The sequence below is a fragment of the Chenopodium album genome, chromosome 5 (genome assembly GCF_948465745.1).
Source record: "Chenopodium album chromosome 5, dcCheAlbu1.1, whole genome shotgun sequence".
Taxonomy (NCBI): domain Eukaryota; kingdom Viridiplantae; phylum Streptophyta; class Magnoliopsida; order Caryophyllales; family Amaranthaceae; genus Chenopodium; species Chenopodium album.
The window spans coordinates 61249935-61271277 of NC_137838.1; the positions used below are offsets into that span (position 1 = coordinate 61249935).

Genomic DNA, 21343 nt, shown 5'->3' on the forward strand with positions numbered 1-21343 from the left:
AAGAAGAGCAACTATGATAGAGTAAAAGTAAACACTCTCTGGGTAATAAACCATCTCTTTGTACATACAATTTTTTTCTTCTTTATAAATAATAATAATATCATATGAAGTGTAAAGCATTACATGTTTTTTGTTAAAAAATAAAAACCGAATTAATTAATGGTATATGTTTAGTGGAAAAAAAAATTAAATGTATTAATGATATTAAACATATTATTGAGGGTAAAAAAGTAAATACACATTTTGTACACAATTTTGTATACATATATTTAGGGTGTAATTGGTAGCACACTATTTCTAAGAGTTATCTTCTATTTTTTATAAGGTAGGGATATTTTTTGGGAAAATTTGTAATTATTAATCCCAACTTTCGCCAATTTACTTTCATTAATCCCAACTATCGATTATTATTGAATAATCCCAACTTTGGGGGGGGGGGGCATTTTCTTTTATTAGGTCATGACCGGTCAATAAAAGTCAATAACCTATCATAACAGGTAACTTGACACGTGTCAAGCCCTGATTGGTCAAAAAAATAAAAAATAATTAAAATTTAAAAAAATTTAAAAAAAAAAAACAAAAACCCCAACCTCTCCCTTCCGTTCATCGGACCACCACACCCTAACCTAACATCCCAGCCACCCTTTTACCACTATGAAACATAAACCCGCACCCCTAACCTCGTCCGCCACCGCCTTTGGGCCACCAAAACCAACCGATCGGCGAACCCTGACCCCCAAAATCACCGGCCGCACCACCACGACCCCTAAAATAACTGGTTCACGCGAATCTCGGCCCCCATTACCACCAGGAGCGCGAATCCCAACCCCCATTACCACCAGCAACGCGAACCTCGACCCCCAAAACCAACAGCAGTGCGAATCTTGACCCCCAACATCACCAGTCGCGTAACTGTGGCCCTTGAAACCACCGTCCATAGCGAACATCAACCCCAAACCCTGACCTCCCTCCCTCACTCGCGAAAACCACCAAACGCCCCTTTCCCACCATGTTGTTAGGGTTTTTGTGAGTGGGGGAGGGTGATTGGTGGTTTTCGTGAGTGGATGAGGGAGATCGAGGTGAAGGGTTGAGATGCGTCTAGGAGGAGTTGCGGTGCTTAGGGGTTGTTTTCAGTGACGAAGGGTGAAAATGGTGGCTTAGGGATTGTTGTCGGCGACGGGGGGTGAGGTTGCGGTGGTTTTCAGTGGGGTTGGGGAAGGAGATGGTGGTTTCCGGTTGTGTTAAGGAAAGAGGTGGTGGTGCTATGGTGCTGGTGGGTTTGGTTTTAATTTTTTTTGTTTTTATTTTTTAAAAAAATAACTAATGAAATTGCGACATGTGGCATGTAAGAAAAAAATAAAAAAATAAATTACCTTTTAAACAGGTCACTAGTCATTTGACCTGATGAAAGAAAATGACCCCCAAAGTTAGGATTATTCAATAATAATCGATAGTTAGGATTAATGAAAGTAAATGGGTGAAAGTTGGGATTAATAATTACAAATTTTCCTATTTTTGTGACATAAAGGCTATTTAAGTTTTAATTTGTGCTTTGGAAAGTTAAGTACCATATATTGCAATATTAAATCTAACAAGACTCTATTTTAAAAAAATTTATTATGAAAGTGTATCCTATTATGAATCTAACATAATCCATTTTATAATTTTTCCTAATATATAAAAATGAAAATATTTGGTTAAACTGTCAAGATGTTAGCCAATTATCTCTACCTTATAAAAAGTAGAAAATAACTCTTAGCAATAGTGTGCTACCAACTATACCCTAAAAAATATGTACAAAAATGTGTATTTACTTTTTTACCCTAATTAATATGTTTGCTCTCATTAATATATTTATTGTTTTTTTTTCATCAAACATATCATCAATTAATTCAAAATTTTTTTTTTAACAAGATATTGTAATGCCTATTTAAAATATTAAAATTATACTTCATATGTTGTTATTATTATTCAAAAAGAAAAAAAAATTTGTATTTACGAAGAGATTATTTATTACCAAGAGACTACGGAATATTTATTTTTACTCATTCGTGGTTGCTCTTCTTAATTACAATCTTGTCGTCCTTTAATTGCAACACTATTGTTAAGGTTTATTAGCTTTTGAATTGTACGTTGTTTGATGACACATAAATAACATTATGGATTTTGAATAGGATTCATATGAAATAGTGATATTTAAGCAAATATTATCAAGAGGTGTAAAGAACTTAAAAATCCTAAAATCAAGGGAAATCGATGGAAAAAAAAAAAAAGACTGGTACGGAGTATTAATTATGGAGAGATTTTACGGGGAAAGATATAACTAAGTGGTTATTGATTTAATATTAGATATAGATTTACATATTAGATGGTTGTAGAACAATAAAAAAAAAAACCTTAGATTATTGAGTTTTTAGCTAAAACGAACATTTCACATAATATTACTCCATATGACCAAAGCTCTAAAAAAAATCATTTGAAGAAAAATACGCTAGGTATTATTGAATTATGCGAATCAATTAAATATTATTTAATAATAATTTTGAAATTACAGTGTCAAACTTTTGAGGGTTTCAACTAATAGAGTAATTGTCATAACAGATTTTGGTGGCTTTTATACTTCTACAAAGTCACCACATATGTACATAAACCAAGTAATACGTATTAAAACTAGCGGGTCTACCACTCAAACCAAAGGGGTAAATATATGCAAGTATAACTTCTCTACAAGAGCTTGCTCCTTTGCGCGCATCGCGCGCGTAGACCACCCTAGTATTAATAAAAATTTTAATTGACCCACATTTTTCTTAGCTATATTTATTAATGATAGTGAAGTATAATACTTCTATATATATTGACATTTTTATTCCCAGTTAATGCCTTCAGCAAAAACTGCATTCATCAGTAAAGGAGAAGGAGACGAAAAGGCAGTAAAAGAACTAGAAGATTTACTGGAAATTTTTGAAAATGAGATCAAAGGAAAGAAATTATTTGGAGGAAATAACATTGGATTCTCGGACATTGTGGCAACAATGGTAGCTTTATGGATTTCATGCTTGCAAGAAGTTACAGCCAAAGAAGTGCTTACAATTGAGAAGTATACATGCATATGCTCTTGGGCTAATGATGTCTTAAGTTTTGCTGTTACCAAAGAGAATTTGCTCAAAAAGATAAAATGCTAGCATTCTACCAAGCTCGACATGCTAGCTTAGCTAATATGAACCTATGGCCACTAATTAATTAAGACTGTCACTAATAATGGGTGTCAATTAGCTTTAATTTGGTTGTAACACTTGTAAGCAACTAGGTATCGGAATATGGTATGAGTTTGAAATAAGAACTGAAATAGTAATTTGATTTTCAGAGTTTGAAATTTAATTAATTATAACATTTGTTGGTTTAATTATTCTAGAAAGATTTTAAAAGTATTGGTATGAGGTAAACCAACCCTTCTCCCAGTAATTAAATCCTATACTTTTTTTTTTGAAGTATATACCTTGGGTATTTATCAATAATCAATCAATCAATCAATAATATATACTAAAAGACACACCATCAATGACACGTATCATCTTCTGGCGTGTCCTTAGTTTTTTTTTTTTTTTTGAAGAAAATCTTTTAATGAAGGAAACAAATCAATTACAAAAATAATACGGAGTATTTTTTTTTTATATTCCATATTAACATGTAGTAATAATTATATTTCAAATCAATAATCAATAATATATACCAGAAAATTGGTTGATTGGTAAAATTATTGTTGTTGTTATTATTTGTATTATAATAGTTACATGCCCTCTAGCCTCCAAACCCCATTAAGCTGACATGTTTTTCTTATAGGGAAGTAACTGAGTAACTAGAGACGCCTAATTGTGATAAATTTATATCAATCAATACTATATCTAGTGGATCACCCACTCACCCGGTCCACCCGCCTTATTGGATGGGTGAAAAACCCGATTAAATGGATGATAGGCGGATGATGGATTAACGGATGTGGGTGACGGATCAGATTCGGGTGGACAAATTTCACCCATCACCCGAACCATTAATCCATCCATCACCCGAATATTTTTAAAAAAAAGAGAGAGAAAGAAAAGAATACTGACTATTAAATTGCAAAAAAAAAAAAAAAAAAAAAAAAAAAAAAAAAAAAAAAACCAAATGTATTTAGTACTCTGTACTCAGTAGACATGTCTCCTCCCCTCTTTTTCTCTCTCCTTTATTAAAGAATACTATGAGCTCTCCATTGAAGCGGTTTCACAAATTTCTCTCCTTCGAGAGTCACGAATGGTCTTCTTCACAATTTACTCTCGAACCCTCAAATACACCCAGAATTCCCAAACCCCCATTTATCTATCTATATCTTAATTTTACCCCAAATTGATATCAATTTCTGGGTTTATTGAGAATGCAAAATCAAAAAATATTTCAATATAGTAATTCCTAAGCTAAAAACGTTCGAAACCCTCTGCCTCTCTCTGATGAGTTTGCTCTCTCGGACTGTTAGACAGAGTGACAAACTCACGGTGGCGCCACTGTAGCAAGGTAAATGATGGTTAAAGCAAGGCAAACTACAGTGGCCTCCATTCTTAAGATATGTTCTTGCCTTAGTTGTAAATTTGTAATTGTTGTTGCTAATTTTGCCTTGTTCATTCGAATTTTTAGCTTGTTCTTAGATTTAATTTTATGAATTTGCTGCTTGTTTTTATGGTTTTATATATTTTCATAAATTTCTGCCTTTTTTCACGAATTTGCCATAGTTATTTTTGTTAATTTATGGTTTTTTAGGGTTCATATATATGTGAATTTCTTTGGAAAGAACTAAGTGTAATTTAATTTTTCAATTTTATTAAATATCCGATTATCACCCGATCCATCCGTTTCACCCGTGGGTGATGGATGGATGGATTCGGGTGGATATATTGGCGGGTGGTGGATGAATCGGATGGGGTGGATGGAGGCGGGTGGTGGATGCGGGTGACTAGTGTCACCCGCCCCGAACCCGATCCATTTCCATCTCTATACTAAAGTAATCACCAGGAATATTCTAGAAGTACATGTGTCATGTCTACATTTAAAAATTTTCCGCCAAAAACTTTTTATTTTTTCCTTAAAAAATAATAAGATAACGGATGAAAAAAGAGAATATACAGCCTAAGTAATAGAACAATAACTTTAATAATATAAAATATAAAATATATAATAATATATGAATATAAAATTTTTCCTGTAAATATACGAGTGTTGCTCGGGCAAAGAACTAGTGCCAAATAAACACATTTATTTTGTACTAAAATCAAATAATTTTTGTGTCGATAAATATAAGAAATGAAAAATATTTGCAACTAGTCATCCATCCATCCCAAAAATTCGATCTGATGGTCAACATTGCACGCATGCCAATGCACTAGTTTAACTTTATTTTTATATAACTAAATATTAATAAAAATTATTTTAAATATTATATTGTGAAAATTTATATTTATACCTATCTAACAACATATTTTATGATAAAATATGTATTCATTATGTTAGTAAAATTTATGGTTAAAACTAGTACATGAACAGTGAGCAAAGTCCAATGTCCCAATTATTTTGGGACGGAGAGAGTAGTAAAAATATAAGTGGCTAAAACTAAGCATTGATAAACGTGAAATAAGAAATGTTACTGCAAAAAAATCAAAATATAATGTATTGGAGTGGTGACTATGAAGGAGGTGTACCCAGTTAATTTCTCAGATAAACAAATTGGGGTATAATTGTCTTTTCAAGTTCAAGTGGAGGGGTCATGCGTCTTTTCATGTACTAGTTGAGGGGTACATGTGTAATTTCCTTACTAAACAGTAAAAGCAAGTTGCAAACTGTAATTGGACGACTCACCAAAAGTACTGAATAAATAACCACGCTTTTTTAATATATTTACAAAAATGTCACTAGATTAACAAAAAATCATTTATTTGGCCGATAAACTTGTATTTGCCCACTATAAAGTATTAAAGTGAGAGAAATAATGTACGAGTAAAACGTAGTAGTAGTAGAGAGTCTAGAGACCATTAGCAACGGTGGTAGTTATAGATAATATAATATTCTTCAAAATAAAGTGTAACGTAAAAAAACCGGAGTACAATGGAGGCTGACACTTAGGGCTTGTTCTCTTACGTTGAAGTTTAGTTTAGTTCAGTTCAGTTCAGCTCCTAATTTCCTTCTCTTATAAAATATTCAGTTCATCTCAGTTCAGCTCAGTTCAGTTCAGTTCAGCTGAGTTCAGTCAATGAGAACAGACCCTTATATTATTACTCCACCCCAATCTATAAGTGTTATAAATTGACCTCAATTGAAATCAACCTGAACAACTCTATTTAGTTCGTAATTTATATGGACAAAATAATTTAGCAACACTCAAATTTAATATAGATTTAACCCGAATTGACATCACCAAATCCGACTTAGACACATGAGAGTATGAGACACCCGAGTTTTCACCTTTACGCCACCTAACATAATCAACTAATTGTCAAGTTTCAACAAACATCTTGTAATTATAATATTAATACTACATAAGTTGAAAAGCGTTGCACTATCCTATACAAGAAAGAACAATAATCAAATTTAAAAAAAAGGAAGGAGTTAGTATCATCACTCACGTCAAACTTGAAGAAAATAAAGAACATGACATCATGAGTGAGCTATCAAATTTTGTCTTTTTACGATATAAAACTTTTTATGTTATTATTAACATTACATTCTATCCTAAGACTTCACTACATATATTATTAATTAAAAATGATTTTGACACACAAAACACCGATAAGGCATATAAATATATATATATAATTGATATAGGAAGTAGTAGAATCGCTAAAGATAATAATTAAAATGGGAAAAGTGGAATTATTTGGGTTTTGGGCTAGTCCTTACACTAGAAGAGTAGAAATGACGCTTAAATGGAAAGGAATTGAGTATGAATATATAGAGGAAGATCTACAAAACAAGAGTGAAGAGCTTCTTAAGTATAACCCCATTAACAAGAAGATACCTGTGCTTGTTCATGATGGAAAGGCGATCATCAGTCGTTGGTTATCATGGAGTATATCGATGAAACTTGGAAGGATGACCCTATTTTACCTAGTGACTCTTATGAGAGAGCTCAAGCTCGGTTTTGGTCTAAGTTTTTTGATGACAAGGTATGAACATTCATTATCCTACCATCTTTTACATCTTTTCATTTCTGTAAAGTATAAATCAATACGAATCAAGACCATATAGATATATATATAATAATATATTTAAATTTACGAATATCTCACCAAAAAATTGAGATTGTATAATATGAGAGTAATATAAATTTAAAAAGAACGAGAAAATTAGAAATTATCATGTATAAGTTGTAATAACTTTTGCCGTTATTCAGCCTAAAATGTTTAAGTTTTAAGTTATGCTTTAGTTGATTGCCTATGTTGCAATATTGTTGTAAGGTTTTGATGATTGTGAACAAATGATGATTATCTAACTAACATGTGTATTGAGATGTGCATGAACAAGTCATGAAGCAAGAAGATAATTGAGTACAGGTTAGATCATTATTGAAGATGGTTCCCAACGTACAATGTATGGATCGTGCTTAAGTTCCTTAGGGGGAACACAAAGAGAAGGAGTCTAAACATACAAACGTATTGATAGACTTTGTATGCAGTTCCTAAGAAGAATGAGAAGCAGCTCTTTGCAAGGAATAAGCAGCAATTCGTATGTGAGAACAAGAGAAGAGAAGTTCCTTTGAAGGAACAGAAGCTTTGGAGTAGAAGCTTCAAGACAGAAAAATAGGAGTATATTTTTCTAGGAATCATGTAAGTATGTTGGACACAAGAAATTGTTTGGAACATGCCTATGGAACTAAATTGGAACTTCAGTCTCAAAGGAACTGACAGTCTGGAAGGAACTGGGTGTTGCTGACCAGCCAGTTCCTTACGGGTGAGTCTAAAATTCGTGTATAAGAGTAACACACGTTTACACAGCACTAGAAGTCAGTTTTCCATGTTAGTAGTCATTGCATTATCTTTGCCTACTTTCTAGGTAATTAGTTTTGACTTGGTATAATTTATTTTAAATAGATTTTATTTTATAAAAGATAAGTTTTTAAATATAAAATCTGATTTTCTTTTTAGTCAAAATGATATTTTATTCTCTTTATTTTCTCCTATATTTTAGGGATATGTTTTAGGTTGTTTCCTATCTAATCTCTAATTGGTTTAATATTTCAAATTAAATAGGATAGTTATTTTGGGATAAAATATTTTTATAAAATATTTATTCTTAATGAATAAATTCCAAATCAGTTTTTAATTGATAAAAATCTGATTTGGTTAGTATTTTATTTTCCTGTATTTTCTATTTTTATTTATTAAGTTTTAGGAAAAATAAAAAATACTTTTCACGTTTAATTTGAAACAGCTTTTTAGTGGAGAAAAATAAGGAGATCATGGAGAACATGTTTTTAACTCCAATCCATGTCTTCCATTACTTCTTATGTTCATGGAGTTAATGGAGATAATGCCTAGAATTTAGGAAGCACTACTATTATGGTTGAAGATCATGGGGTGAATGGGTTTGTCTTTGAAGCACTATAAAAAGAGAAGTTTTCATTCATTCCAAACTGTCTGGCTTAATTGAGTCATTCCATAATGGAATTTATCCAAAGTGGTAGAGCAGTAGAAAAGAAATATATTTTCTCTCCAAGTTGGTAAGCCAGTTCCTCCAGGTTCCAAGTTCCTTACATATCTCAAAGTGTCCAACATATTAGTTTTATACATTATATCTTTTATATGTATTTGAGAGTTGTTTAAGGGTTTGAGTGAACTCTTGTAATGGAGAATTAATAAGGGTTTGAGTGAACTCTTGTATTGGGGTGAGAACTTGAGTGAGTTCTTTGTATGTAGAGAAGGGTTTGAGTGAAGCTTGAGAGAAAGAGAAAGAGTAAGGTTTTGAGTGAAGTCTTGAGTGAGAAGAGAGGTCTTTGAGGGAAGATTTCAAGCTGCAACTATTAGAGGGAATAGTTGTTGGGGATATGAGTTCGTTGAGGAGCTCGGTAGAGGCTCAAGTTCCTCATAGGTTGTAACAGAGTCGTTGGCCTATTTTAGTGGAATGTTTTGAGTCAAAATCCCTTTGGGTCGAGGTTTTTCACTTCCTATTTGGCCTAGGAAGTTTTCCTCGTAAAATCTCTCTTGCACTATTTCTCTATTGTGTTAAGTTTCTTTTAATTCCTCAAAAAGTGACTAGAAATCTCCATACTACAATTCACCCCCCCTCTTGTAGTATTTCATCTAAATAACAATTGGTATCAGAGCCAGAGCTCTTGATGAAGCAGGAAACCCTGACGAGCAAGTTCTTGGCTAAGATGAGTACGTACAAGAATATTGAAGAAAGGAACTCAGCCCGTCGTTGTTCCAAGCATCATGTGGAGATTAATGTTTACTGGAGAAGTGAAAGGTATTCAAAGACTCATACTTTGAGGTAAGTATTCTGTTTTTGAGCTCATCATTATATGCATACATTAGTTTAACCTTGTTCCTTGTAGTATTTTTGTTAATATGATTTTAATTTTTATGAATTTTTTTCATCAAATTTGGATAATGTCTATTCTGATTTTTACTGTGTTTAAAAGTCAGTATGTTAGATTTCATGTTTGATTATTTATTCATAACGAATTGATTGATTTAAAGTATTTCAAGGAACACATCTTGTGGAACAACAAACTTGGATTCCTATCAAAAGGAACTTTATTTTTCTGACTTGTTAGTACACGAAAATTTTGATTATATGTCAGAGAAATAGTTTTTCCATGTATCTTGAATTATTTGAATATATATTATATAGATACATGTTGTTTCTTGGTTGTAGAAGTAGTTATATTGATTTTGACTACTATTACTAACAAGAAGGAACTTGAATTTATTTTGGGTTCCAAAGACCTAGAGGTAATCTTATTTGCAGAATGTATATGAGAGGAAGAAGGTTATAATCATTGAGATGATAGATGATTTGGCTTCTTGTATATTAGGACACATGTACAAGTTCCTCTCACAATAGTTCTTCATAAGAAGTATGTAAAGATGAAACTTTTTGTAGGCGGTATTTGGTAAGTTGCTCTTACGTCTTCTTATAAGTCTAGATCTGCATTTGTTTACCTTTTTATTTTATTTTATTTTATCTTTTACTTAATTTTGCTAACCAATATTCTTTATCATAAATGCATAATTGTAAAAGATTATAGTAGAAAAGTTGACTTACATCGTTTTCATGATGGAATCTAACTTCTCTTTAAGTTTTGTGCAGATTAAAAATTATTATCTTGTAGGTATGTGAATAAATGCATAAAAAGAAAGTTTTTTTGATCAAGGAACTTTGGACGTTGATCTGAAGGAACTTGGTGAATCTAAGAATGCAGGAAGGAACCAACAACAAGGAAGTAACACAACTTTACATTAAGTTGTCACGATATATAATATACAAGTTTTGATTCAAGTTCCTGCTGATTTTGGTTCCCAAAAAAAAATCATAAATTCCTTTTTCAATTCTCTACAAAGGATGTTGGTAACTATATGATGACTTCTAAGCAAAGTATTGGAAGTACAAAAGTCTACTGCTAGACTTAAATATGGGATGACATTCTTAAGGGAGTATACGTTGGAGCTTTATGATTTGAGCTTTTTATGTCATATCTCTATTCACTAACCTACTAACCTTGAATATTGCACAAGATCATTTAATTGGGTTCTTGAATTTCAGGTCATATGCTTATGAGAAAGATATGAGGATCCATGATTGATATGGTGTTGAAACATTGAAGATCAAATCAACACATTCAGTTTCTCATATTAGAAGAGCCCAAGAGAATGTGGAATGGTCCAAAAGGACCAAAGGAACATGTTCCAGTTTGAAATCAAGAGGAACATGTAAAAGAAGGTGATATCTAGTGAGGGGGAACAACTCGTGGTATCTCGACAACGGGTGCTCTTAACATGTGATAGAAGGCTTGACATAAGTTTCTCACTAGTGGCTTACGATGGAAGAACTTCAATTAAACTTTTGGTATTAACTTAAAAGGTTGGTAAGTTAAGTTCCTACTCCATTATGAACATTCTTTCGAGATCATGAAGCACATTACGATATTTTCAATGTTTTGCAACTTTATTTGTTTTACCAATAATAGTTCATCATCTATAAAACTAGGAATGTCATATTGAAAGGGAATCAAATAAGGAACTCATACTATGTATGAGGGTCACAATTTGATTCCTTACAATAACCGGACATTTCAAGGATTTATTGAAGATGAATTCTTCTGTGTTTCAAACATATTTGACATGCTGGTTTTCCATACTTGATAAACATCAAGGAACTTGGTTGTTAGCTTATCTTATATCAAGTTCCTTACCATAAGTTTGTGAAGTATGAAAAGTTAGTAATTCTGTCTAATTTATCTTCTTTCAAAACTAAATGATAAGAAAAACAAACCTATTGGACCTCATTCAATTGGATTTGTGTAAACCCTTGAGTATTTAAAGTTGAGATTAAAAGAGATATGTCTTGGTTATATTTGATAATTGTTATTCAATCACTTACCTTAGAATGTAACAAAGATTATATTCTTGTTATCCTTTCTATGAGGGATTAAGTGATTAAGCAGAAATCAAATGTTATATTAAAGATCTAACCATGGAACCAAGTTCCTTTGAAGTTTAATGATTTGTGCAGGAATAAAGTGTTGATTACAAGCTCTCGATGTTGAAATCACTACAAAGTTATCAATGCTACTTGCTGCATCATATACAAGGAAATGGTTAGACCTTTGAGAAACAAGACACCCTTCATTTGAAAAGGGAAGTTTTGATAACAGAAGTAGTAAGGTGGTGTTCTTATGGTACACCTCCAAATGTGAAACATGTACAGGTTACAACAAGACATTAATGTGCATTGAGTGACCATAAATTTTATGAATCTAACATGTTTGTTCCCAGCATGCAGGGTTAAGAGAATTTAGTGTAGAACTCATTAGTTCCTTTGAAACTAGTGGAAATTCTACAGAAGTATGTCACTCTATAAAGCAGCATTAATCAGCTACATTGTCCTATAGTTCCTTAAGAGCTCCAACGTATCATAAAGTGTTGATTCCTTGAAGGAACTTAGAACGTATCTTAACCAAGGAACATATGAAGCCTTCCAACAAGGTACAAAGGAACTAGCTAAGGTGCAAAACCTTAAACTTATTCAGGAACACCAAAAATCATTTGATAAGTGTTAATGAATACATTTGAGCATAGTTCTTACATCAAGGAATGTTCTCAAGTTCATGTTTTTGTAGCTAAATAATGAGTTGATTGCATATCATTTATTTTGCTGCTTACATGGGAATCAAGTTGTTTTTTAAAAGATGTCTAATATGAATTTTCTAAAGATTCTAATTATGGATGTCTATGAGGAACAACCTTTAGGATTTGAAAATCCTAAATCTTTTTGCCATATTTAATTATGAACCTAACAAAGTTCTTTAAATGTTGAAGCATGCAGGTTCATACTCAATGGTATAGGAGATTATTCAAGTTCCTTCTTGAAACTAATCTGAAAGTTAATTGTTTTACTTTCAATAGGAACTTATTGATTTATTAGTTGTACATACTTATATTGTTTATATCTTTGGTGCAACTAACAAATCTTTCTGCAAGGGCTTTCTAACCCTGTAAAAGCATGATGGGGAACTCAGTTTCTCTTTGGATCTGCATCCAAAATAAGAGAAAGGCATGGTGGTCTAATCGACAAAAATACGACAAGGAACTTCCAAAGAAAGATGGCCAATGACATCAAAGTCACTTAATGAGTTTCAAGACAAAAGTGATTGTTCGCATCGGATGAGAGGACATCAAGAGGATGGAACGAATCCTTAAGGAACTTGTATCATAGCCATCAAATTTCAGTCCATTGCAAATTGACTATGATACATGGTGAAATATAGCTTGAGGTACATCCTTTAATATTCACGATATTGCATAGTTGATGCTTAAATTGAGTATTGTTTTTACTATATGGAACTTGCAATATGTTGTTTGAATATGTGGAACCTCTTTCTTATGATTTTACCTAATTAGAAAATTATGGACTGTTTTAAGGAATAAGATTTGTTGAAGTATGGCATGAGCATATATACATATTCTTTTCTTAAATAATTGTCAAAGTGTCGTGGTTTCTTGTGCACATTACAATAAATTAAATTATGTACGTCTAAGTGTAATGTGTCACACTTAATTATTGTGCTGTAAAAGGCATACTCACTTGCCTAAAAGTGTTAAAGGTCTCGTTGAGAATTGTGGATGTTGTCAATAACAAAAATCCTAAGTTGCCAAAGGAACAATGGAAGAAACTTTGATGGAACAAGACAGATACATTCCCAAACTATTCTATCTTATATGGTCATATATTCTAGACGGAACAAACCTATCTTTTTGCCAACTTTCAAATTATCCACACCATTCATCTTCGAAAACAACATTATTCTACAACATTATGTTGTGTGTCCGTGTTGTATACTGTTATGGTTTGTGTTTCTCATTTTCATTTCTTACATATACATAAATTTGATGATCCTTATTCTCATTATGTTTTCCTTAGCTCATTCATATCTTCCCACTTTATTTTCACACAACCCATGTGCTCTAAGTTAAAATTCATCCCTTTTTATGGTTCAATGATACATGAAGAGTTGGATGAATACATGTTGAGGGGGAAGTTGTGAAAGGATTGAAGTGCTTGTGATTTATCATTTGATGTCTTGGAGGAAGAATCAGCTTGAGGAATTTCTATAAAAAATTCCAAGATGAAGAAGAATGATAAGAAACTAAGGTGAAATAAGGGAGGAACCAATCAAAGTGGTTCATATATTTGGTGTTGAAACTCAATAGTATATGAGTAAGTTCTATCTTCATTACTGTACGTGAATAAAAAAAAAATTTGAAAGTTGCCCCAAAAAAAAAAAAATAAATAAATAAATAAATAAAGTGAATATTGAATCTATATTTCCTAGATGATGAAGGATTTTATTCATGAAGCTTGAGAAAGCTAAGGAACAAAAGGAGATGTTGAAAGAACTTGATTATGAATATTCAAGTTTCACTCATGAACATGTTCCTTAAGGAAGGTTGGTGGTTGAAGTGAAGGGAACTTGGTAAGTACATATATACCAAGGTAATTATGTGTGTATATTGTGTTTCGTTGAACATTCAAGAGTGTGAGATGAAGGTAATGAAACTCTTATGATTGTTAAGAACCTTATCTCAAACTTTCTAAACTAAGAGCACAACATTCGTCTCAAGTTCCTTCTACTCGAAATATTTCCATTATCTTCTTTCGTATCTTTTGAGCCAAATATTCATTATCCTTTTCTCTAACAAACTTTCAAAATCGATCTTTGCTTGATTTTGTATCTTATATGTCAATTTCCTTCATTGGTTTTGAAGTTGGGTCTTTGGATTGTGAATTGGAAATTTGTGTAGCAGCATCCTAGTTTGAAAATTGAGTCTCTTAAACTTTTAGGAATACCAAGTGTTTAACCATTTTTATGGTGGTATGTGTGACATTTGCCCTTATGTATGTATGCATAAATGATTGAATTGAATTAATAATTGTGTGCGAGAATACCCTTTTCGATAATGACAAAAGGGGGAAGAATATGTGTGTTTGATGCTTATTATGTGATGTGCTCATTGAAATGCTTATTGAATATTTATTCATGAGTGATGCGTATTGAATATTTATTTATATAGTTAAGCTAAGTCATATTGATGAACATCCATATAATGTACTTTAAACATGTTATTGTCCTTTTATGAGTAGTTCCTTATCGTACATGCATGAATTGTTCAATAGCTCCTAATTTGCATGATTAAGGGGGAATATATATACATCTTCTATTATTTATCTTGTGATAAGCATCATTTGTTTGTCATCATCAAAAAGGGGGAAATTGTTGTAAGGTTTTGATGATTGTGAACAAATGATGATTATCTAACTAACATGTGTATTGAGATGTGCATGAACAAGTCATGAAGCAAGAAGATAATTGAGTACAGGTTAGATCATTATTGAAGATGGTTCCCAACGTACAATGTATGGATCGTGCTTAAGTTCCTTAGGGGGAACACAAAGAGAAGGAGTCTAAACATACAAACGTATTGATAGACTTTGTATGCAGTTCCTAAGAAGAATGAGAAGCAGTTCTTTGCAAGGAATAAGCAGCAATTCGTATGTGAGAACAAGAGAAGAGAAGTTCCTTTGAAGGAACAGAAGCTTTGGAGTAGAAGCTTCAAGACAGAAAAATAGGAGTATATTTTTCTAGGAATCATGTAAGTATGTTGGACACAAGAAATTGTTTGGAACATGCCTATGGAACTAAATTGGAACTTCAGTCTCAAAGGAACTGACAGTCTGGAAGGAATTGGGTGTTGCTGACCAGCCAGTTCCTTACGGGTGAGTCTAAAATTCGTGTATAAGAGTAACACACGTTTACACAGCACTAGAAGTCAGTTTTCCATGTTAGTAGTCATTGCATTATCTTTGCCTACTTTCTAGGTAATTAGTTTTGACTTGGTATAATTTATTTTAAATAGATTTTATTTTATAAAAGATAAGTTTTTAAATATAAAATCTGATTTTCTTTTTAGTCAAAATGATATTTTATTCTCTTTATTTTCTCCTATATTTTAGGGATATGTTTTAGGTTGTTTCCTATCTAATCTCTAATTGGTTTAATATTTCAAATTAAATAGGATAGTTATTTTGGGATAAAATATTTTTATAAAATATTTATTCTTAATGAATAAATTCCAAATCAGTTTTTAATTGATAAAAATCTGATTTGGTTAGTATTTTATTTTCTTGTATTTTCTATTTTTATTTATTAAGTTTTTGGAAAAATAAAAATTACTTTTCACGTTTAATTTGAAACAGCTTTTTAGTGGAGAAAAATAAGGAGATCATGGAGAACATGTTTTTAACTCCAATCCATGTCTTCCATTACTTCTTATGTTCATGGAGTTAATGGAGATAATGCCTAGAATTTAGGAAGCACTACTATTATGGTTGAAGATCATGGGGTGAATGGGTTTGTCTTTGAAGCACTATAAAAAGAGAAGTTTTCATTCATTCCAAACTGTCTGGCTTAATTGAGTCATTCCCTAATGGAATTTATCCAAAGTGGTAGAGCAGTAGAAAAGAAATATATTTTCTCTCCAAGTTGGTAAGCCAGTTCCTCCAGGTTCCAAGTTCCTTACATATCTCAAAGTGTCCAACATATTAGTTTTATACATTATATCTTTTATATGTATTTGAGAGTTGTTTAAGGGTTTGAGTGAACTCTTGTAATGGAGAATTAATAAGGGTTTGAGTGAACTCTTGTATTGGGGTGAGAACTTGAGTGAGTTCTTTGTATGTAGAGAAGGGTTTGAGTGAAGCTTGAGAGAAAGAGAAAGAGTAAGGTTTTGAGTGAAGTCTTGAGTGAGAAGAGAGGTCTTTGAGGGAAGATTTCAAGCTGCAACTATTAGAGGGAATAGTTGTTGGGGATATGAGTTCGTTGAGGAGCTCGGTAGAGGCTCAAGTTCCTCATAGGTTGTAACAGAGTCGTTGGCCTATTTTAGTGGAATGTTTTGAGTCAAAATCCCTTTGGGTCGAGGTTTTTCACTTCCTATTTGGCCTAGGAAGTTTTCCTCGTAAAATCTCTCTTGCACTATTTCTCTATTGTGTTAAGTTTCTTTTAATTCCTCAAAAAGTGACTAGAAATCTCCATACTACAATTCACCCCCCCTCTTGTAGTATTTCATCTAAATAACAAATATTATATAAATGGATGAACTATTGTTTACTCCACGTAATATCTCTTAATGTTTGTCCCATAAACATTCTATTTCTTAAGTTAAGAAAGGGTATAATTAATTTTAGTTCAGCCAGAATAGTTTTAATTTAGATGAATAAGGTAAAGAGAAATGGGTCTTATCTTTCATGATCACTAATAAGAGATATTTGATGTATAATAGGACTAATATCCTTGAGGAGCTTGAATACATGCTATGATAAATCGATCCAACATATTTATCGATTGTAATACTTTTCTTTTTCTTACACACACACACACACAAAAAAAAAAAAAAAAAAAAAAAAAAAAAGTATTTGGTCAAAATTTTACGCTTTCACTAAAAAATAAAGTAAAATAAAATTAGTGCAAACACTATATGACCAAAGAAGAATGAATTCAATATTTACATTTTCTTAAACAACTAGTATTTTTGTTACATATTACAATCATATGTATTGATGTGTTCAATTTCTACCATGGATAATTACTTTATTCTACTAATTAATAATAGATGTTAACCAATTTATTTATTACGGAGTAATTTTTTTGGAAAAAAAATATATTTATCACTTTTGAACCACAAGAGTTTCTTTGCTATATGTATTGATTACTCCCCCCTATTGCAACATTTTTACCAACACGAAATTTTATATGGTTGAGTTTAATTAATTAGATATATAATTTGTAATTAAGTTTAATTTGTTGAAGAATGAAACATGTTTCTGGAAATAGAATACTCTTCGGGGTTAAGGTAATAATATCAAGATGTCCAAACTTCATGTGATCTCGTTCCCACATCACGTGTGGGGCTAAATATTTGGGCCAAGTCCATTGTCCTAAGCCCATTGACCTAGAATTACGAAAATACCCCTCCATGATCTAGCCCATCATTAGTCAGAGCAAAGTACGGATTTACCCCTAATCTGTCCAATTAAGTACAATTTCTGTCACCTGAAAGTACATCTATAAATAGCTCTCCAATCATTAATGATGGTAATTTTTTCCTAATTCTCTAACCTTTTCTCTCTACTTCCTCTCTCCAAAGTACTCTTTCTCTCTCTACTTTCTCTCTCTAGAAAGTACCTTTGCTGACTTAAGCATCGGAGGGGTTTTCTCGGGTCACATTCTCGGGGCAGTTAACCTTATTTCTCTTTTACAAGCCTAGCTCTCGGACAGCAAGACATAGCTAAGGGAAATTCGGATGTTCATTGGACTTGATATTATGTAAAAGTAAGGGATGTGACAGAAACAAAACATGATATAAAAAAAAAAAGTTATAGCATGTGTAAGTAATAATTTTATGTAAAAGTAAGGAATGTGACTAATGAGGTAAAAGACTAAATTAATCGAAAAGGGTAAGTAGAGTTGATATGGGGCCAAAAGAGAATAGAGATATAATAAAAGGAAATTTTGTGTAGAACTACTCTAAAGATACGGTTATTTATTAACAACTACCTATTTTTTTTTTTATTTGTTTAGAACTACCCACAAGTTTGAAAACGTTTGGGTAACACTAATAACATTTTTCGTCCAATTAAGACGTTATTGGAGCCTACTTGTTTCACTTTTGCCACTCAATATACTCCCCCAATTTGTTTAAAGGTTTTAATTTACCCTAATTGACCTAATTAGAGTTTTAATTAGGATTCATTTTAGGGTTCATGAGTTTAGTATTATTTGGGGATTTTGATTTCTAGGGTTTGGGGGTTTGATTAACTTCGGATTTTGCTTATTTTAGCATTAATTGATCATTGTAATTTATAAAAGTGAAAAATTAGACCTAAGTAACATTTTAATTGGACGGAAAACATTTTTGGGCAGTGCTACCCAAACATTTCCAAACTTACGGGTAATTCTAAACAAATTATAAAAAAAATGGGTAATTGTTAACAAATAACCCTATCTTTAGGGTAGTTCTACACAAATTTTCATAATAAAGTTGTGTAGAATTTTCATTAAAGTATTAAAATTATTAAAAAAAAATAATAAATAAATAAATAAATAAATAAATAAAAACGATTATCTTGCAAATTCGGACATCTTTTTTCTCAGTTAATGCCTTTAGCAAGAACTGCATTTTTCAGTAAAGGAGAAGAAAATGAAAAGGCAGTAAAAGAACTTGAAGATTTACTTGCAATTGTCGAAAACGAGATCAAAGGAAAGAAATTCTTTGGTGGAAATAACATTAGAATTGTGGATATAGTGGCATCAATGGTAGCCTTTTGGCTTCCACGGTTGCAAATTAAAGACAAGGAAGTGCTTACAATGGAGAAGTATCCATGCATATGCACTTGGGTTAATGATGTCTTGGATTGTGGTATTATAAAAGACAATATGCCTGATTCAGAAAAATTGCTAGCATTCTACCTGGCTCGCTTTCCTAATATGAACTTGAAGGCTACTAATTAAGAATTTCATTGATGTATGGACGACAACTAGCTTAGCTATGGTTCAAAGGTTGTAAATCTTACTAGGTATTGGAGCTTGATACCTTATGGAAACATATGAATCTCATCTTTTATTTTAATACAATATAACCAAATAAAGAGGTTTTGTTTCATGCATTAAGGGGTCGTTTGGATTGAAAGTATGTTGGTATGAGCTTGAAACTTGAATATTAATACGGAATAATATAGGTTTAGTTTTATTTTTTTTTTCCTTCTTAGTTAACAACTGAAAGTTTGGTATGAGCTTAACTCAATGCATGTTTTTGTTCTTTTTAAACCGCAATAATTGATCACTCATCACAAATTAATTTATTTTTTAAATGCAAATGTAGGGCAAGCCCCAAAAAAATACAACAAAAATAAAATTACAGGGGAATAAAACGTGATAAAGTCACTCCTACAACATCAGTATGCAAAATACACCTAAAAATAAAGGACAGACTTGAATAAACTATTGACCAATTTTTAATAGGACGATAATATTGTCAGCATATAAGAGCAGAAAATGATACTCCATCCTTGGTTACTTTTTAGTTGGAAATTACCCTTAAGGTTCCAAGGGCTAAAAAAAATAGGAGGTACCAATAGGTGAAAATCTTGAAAAGATAGACCCTAACTTTATATTTAAACTAGGTTAATCCCGTGCGATGCATGGTTTTATAATAAGAACTGAATTATAGACTTTTAACACATATTGAAAGAAAATAACTACTTCCTCTGTTTTTCTAATTAATTTTTTATTTAATATGAATATACAATTCCTAAAAGTGCATAATTTTCATATTTAATTAGGAAATTTCAATTAAATTATATTATTAATTGTTTCTAATCCTTACAAACTTGCTTCAATACAATAGAGAAAATGCTAGAATTACCAATCTTCAATCGTCAATCAAGAACTTCTCTCTCTACAATCTAGAATTATCTCTCTAAAATTCTAATTCTTATTCTATTCTTATTCTGAATAAAATTCCCCCCTCTAAAAATAGAATGAAAATCTATATATAGTGAAACTAACTAAGATAAGTTAGTTAGATCATCCCCAAATAAACCCGTACAGGCGCGACCAACTATAGGGGAGAGCGCGGCCACGCAAATTTGGGTAAGGAACAGAGACCCATAGAGGCGCGGCCGCGCCACCAGGCCGCGCCATAGCCGCACGCGCCCGCGTCTGGGAACAGGACATCCCTCTTCCCTATCATGCCGATGCTCCTCGTGCGTTCCACTTAATGCTCTTGATAAACACGGGACCTTGCAATTTCTAAACTCCATATTTATGGGTTCAACACGAGAAATCATGCCCCCACGGCTTGATGCACAGCTTAAGGACTTTAGGAGCTTGCACTTCTCCATGCTTGAGCTTCAAATGGAGAACATTTAACATCCTAATCAATGCCAAACTTGGGAAAATGCCTTGGGAAACTTTGATAACAACCTTAAGCTAAAAAATAAAGGAAAACAAGCAAATAAAAAAAAAATAACGAAATAAACAAAGAAATGCATAAAGAAAGAAATACAACTAAAAAAATGCAAACTAAAAGAAATAAAGAGTAAAATTAAAGAAAAGCTAAGTAAAAGAGCTATAGAATAACATGATATTCACCCTAAAAAGACCAAATGAGTGCCATAAATGACACTCATCAAAAGCCGAGAAGATAAAGATAACAGAATGGCACTTATGTACATACCTTCATCAAGTCATGCGTGTGTTGGGCGGCGACAGGGCCGATTAGGCGAGACGGTCTGTCAACTGGGGTGGCCACATTTCACAAAAGGCGATACCCTAGGTTCCCACTGCGAAGTGGATTGTAAGTAAAGATAGATTCATTCCGGTACACGTCCATATCGGACCGCCATCGATCCTGAGAGCGGCCTTCTGGGGCAGCAACCCTCTTGAGAACTTCCTCCGGAATCTTCCCTTACGGATGCTCAATCCATTGATTAGCTCGGTAGGTAATGCCCGGAATGCTTACATCAAAGCCAATTGGTTCGTTATGTT

The 21343-nt window shown here is 32.3% G+C and overlaps 1 protein-coding gene and 1 pseudogene across 1 annotated transcript in view; both read left to right on the forward strand.

Moving 5' to 3' along the window:
• The window catches only part of LOC145630823 (putative glutathione S-transferase), a 48358-nt gene extending 45176 nt beyond the window's left edge, over positions 1–3182 (forward strand). The window contains exon 2 of the mRNA XM_081682974.1: positions 2874–3182. Within this exon, the coding sequence (XP_081539100.1) occupies positions 2874–3182 (309 nt within the window). The remainder of the gene's footprint in view (positions 1–2873) is intronic.
• Positions 3183–6879: 3697 nt separating this feature from the next.
• Positions 6880–19306, forward strand: LOC145630824 (putative glutathione S-transferase; annotated as a pseudogene).
• The last annotated feature ends 2037 nt before the right edge of the window (positions 19307–21343 follow it).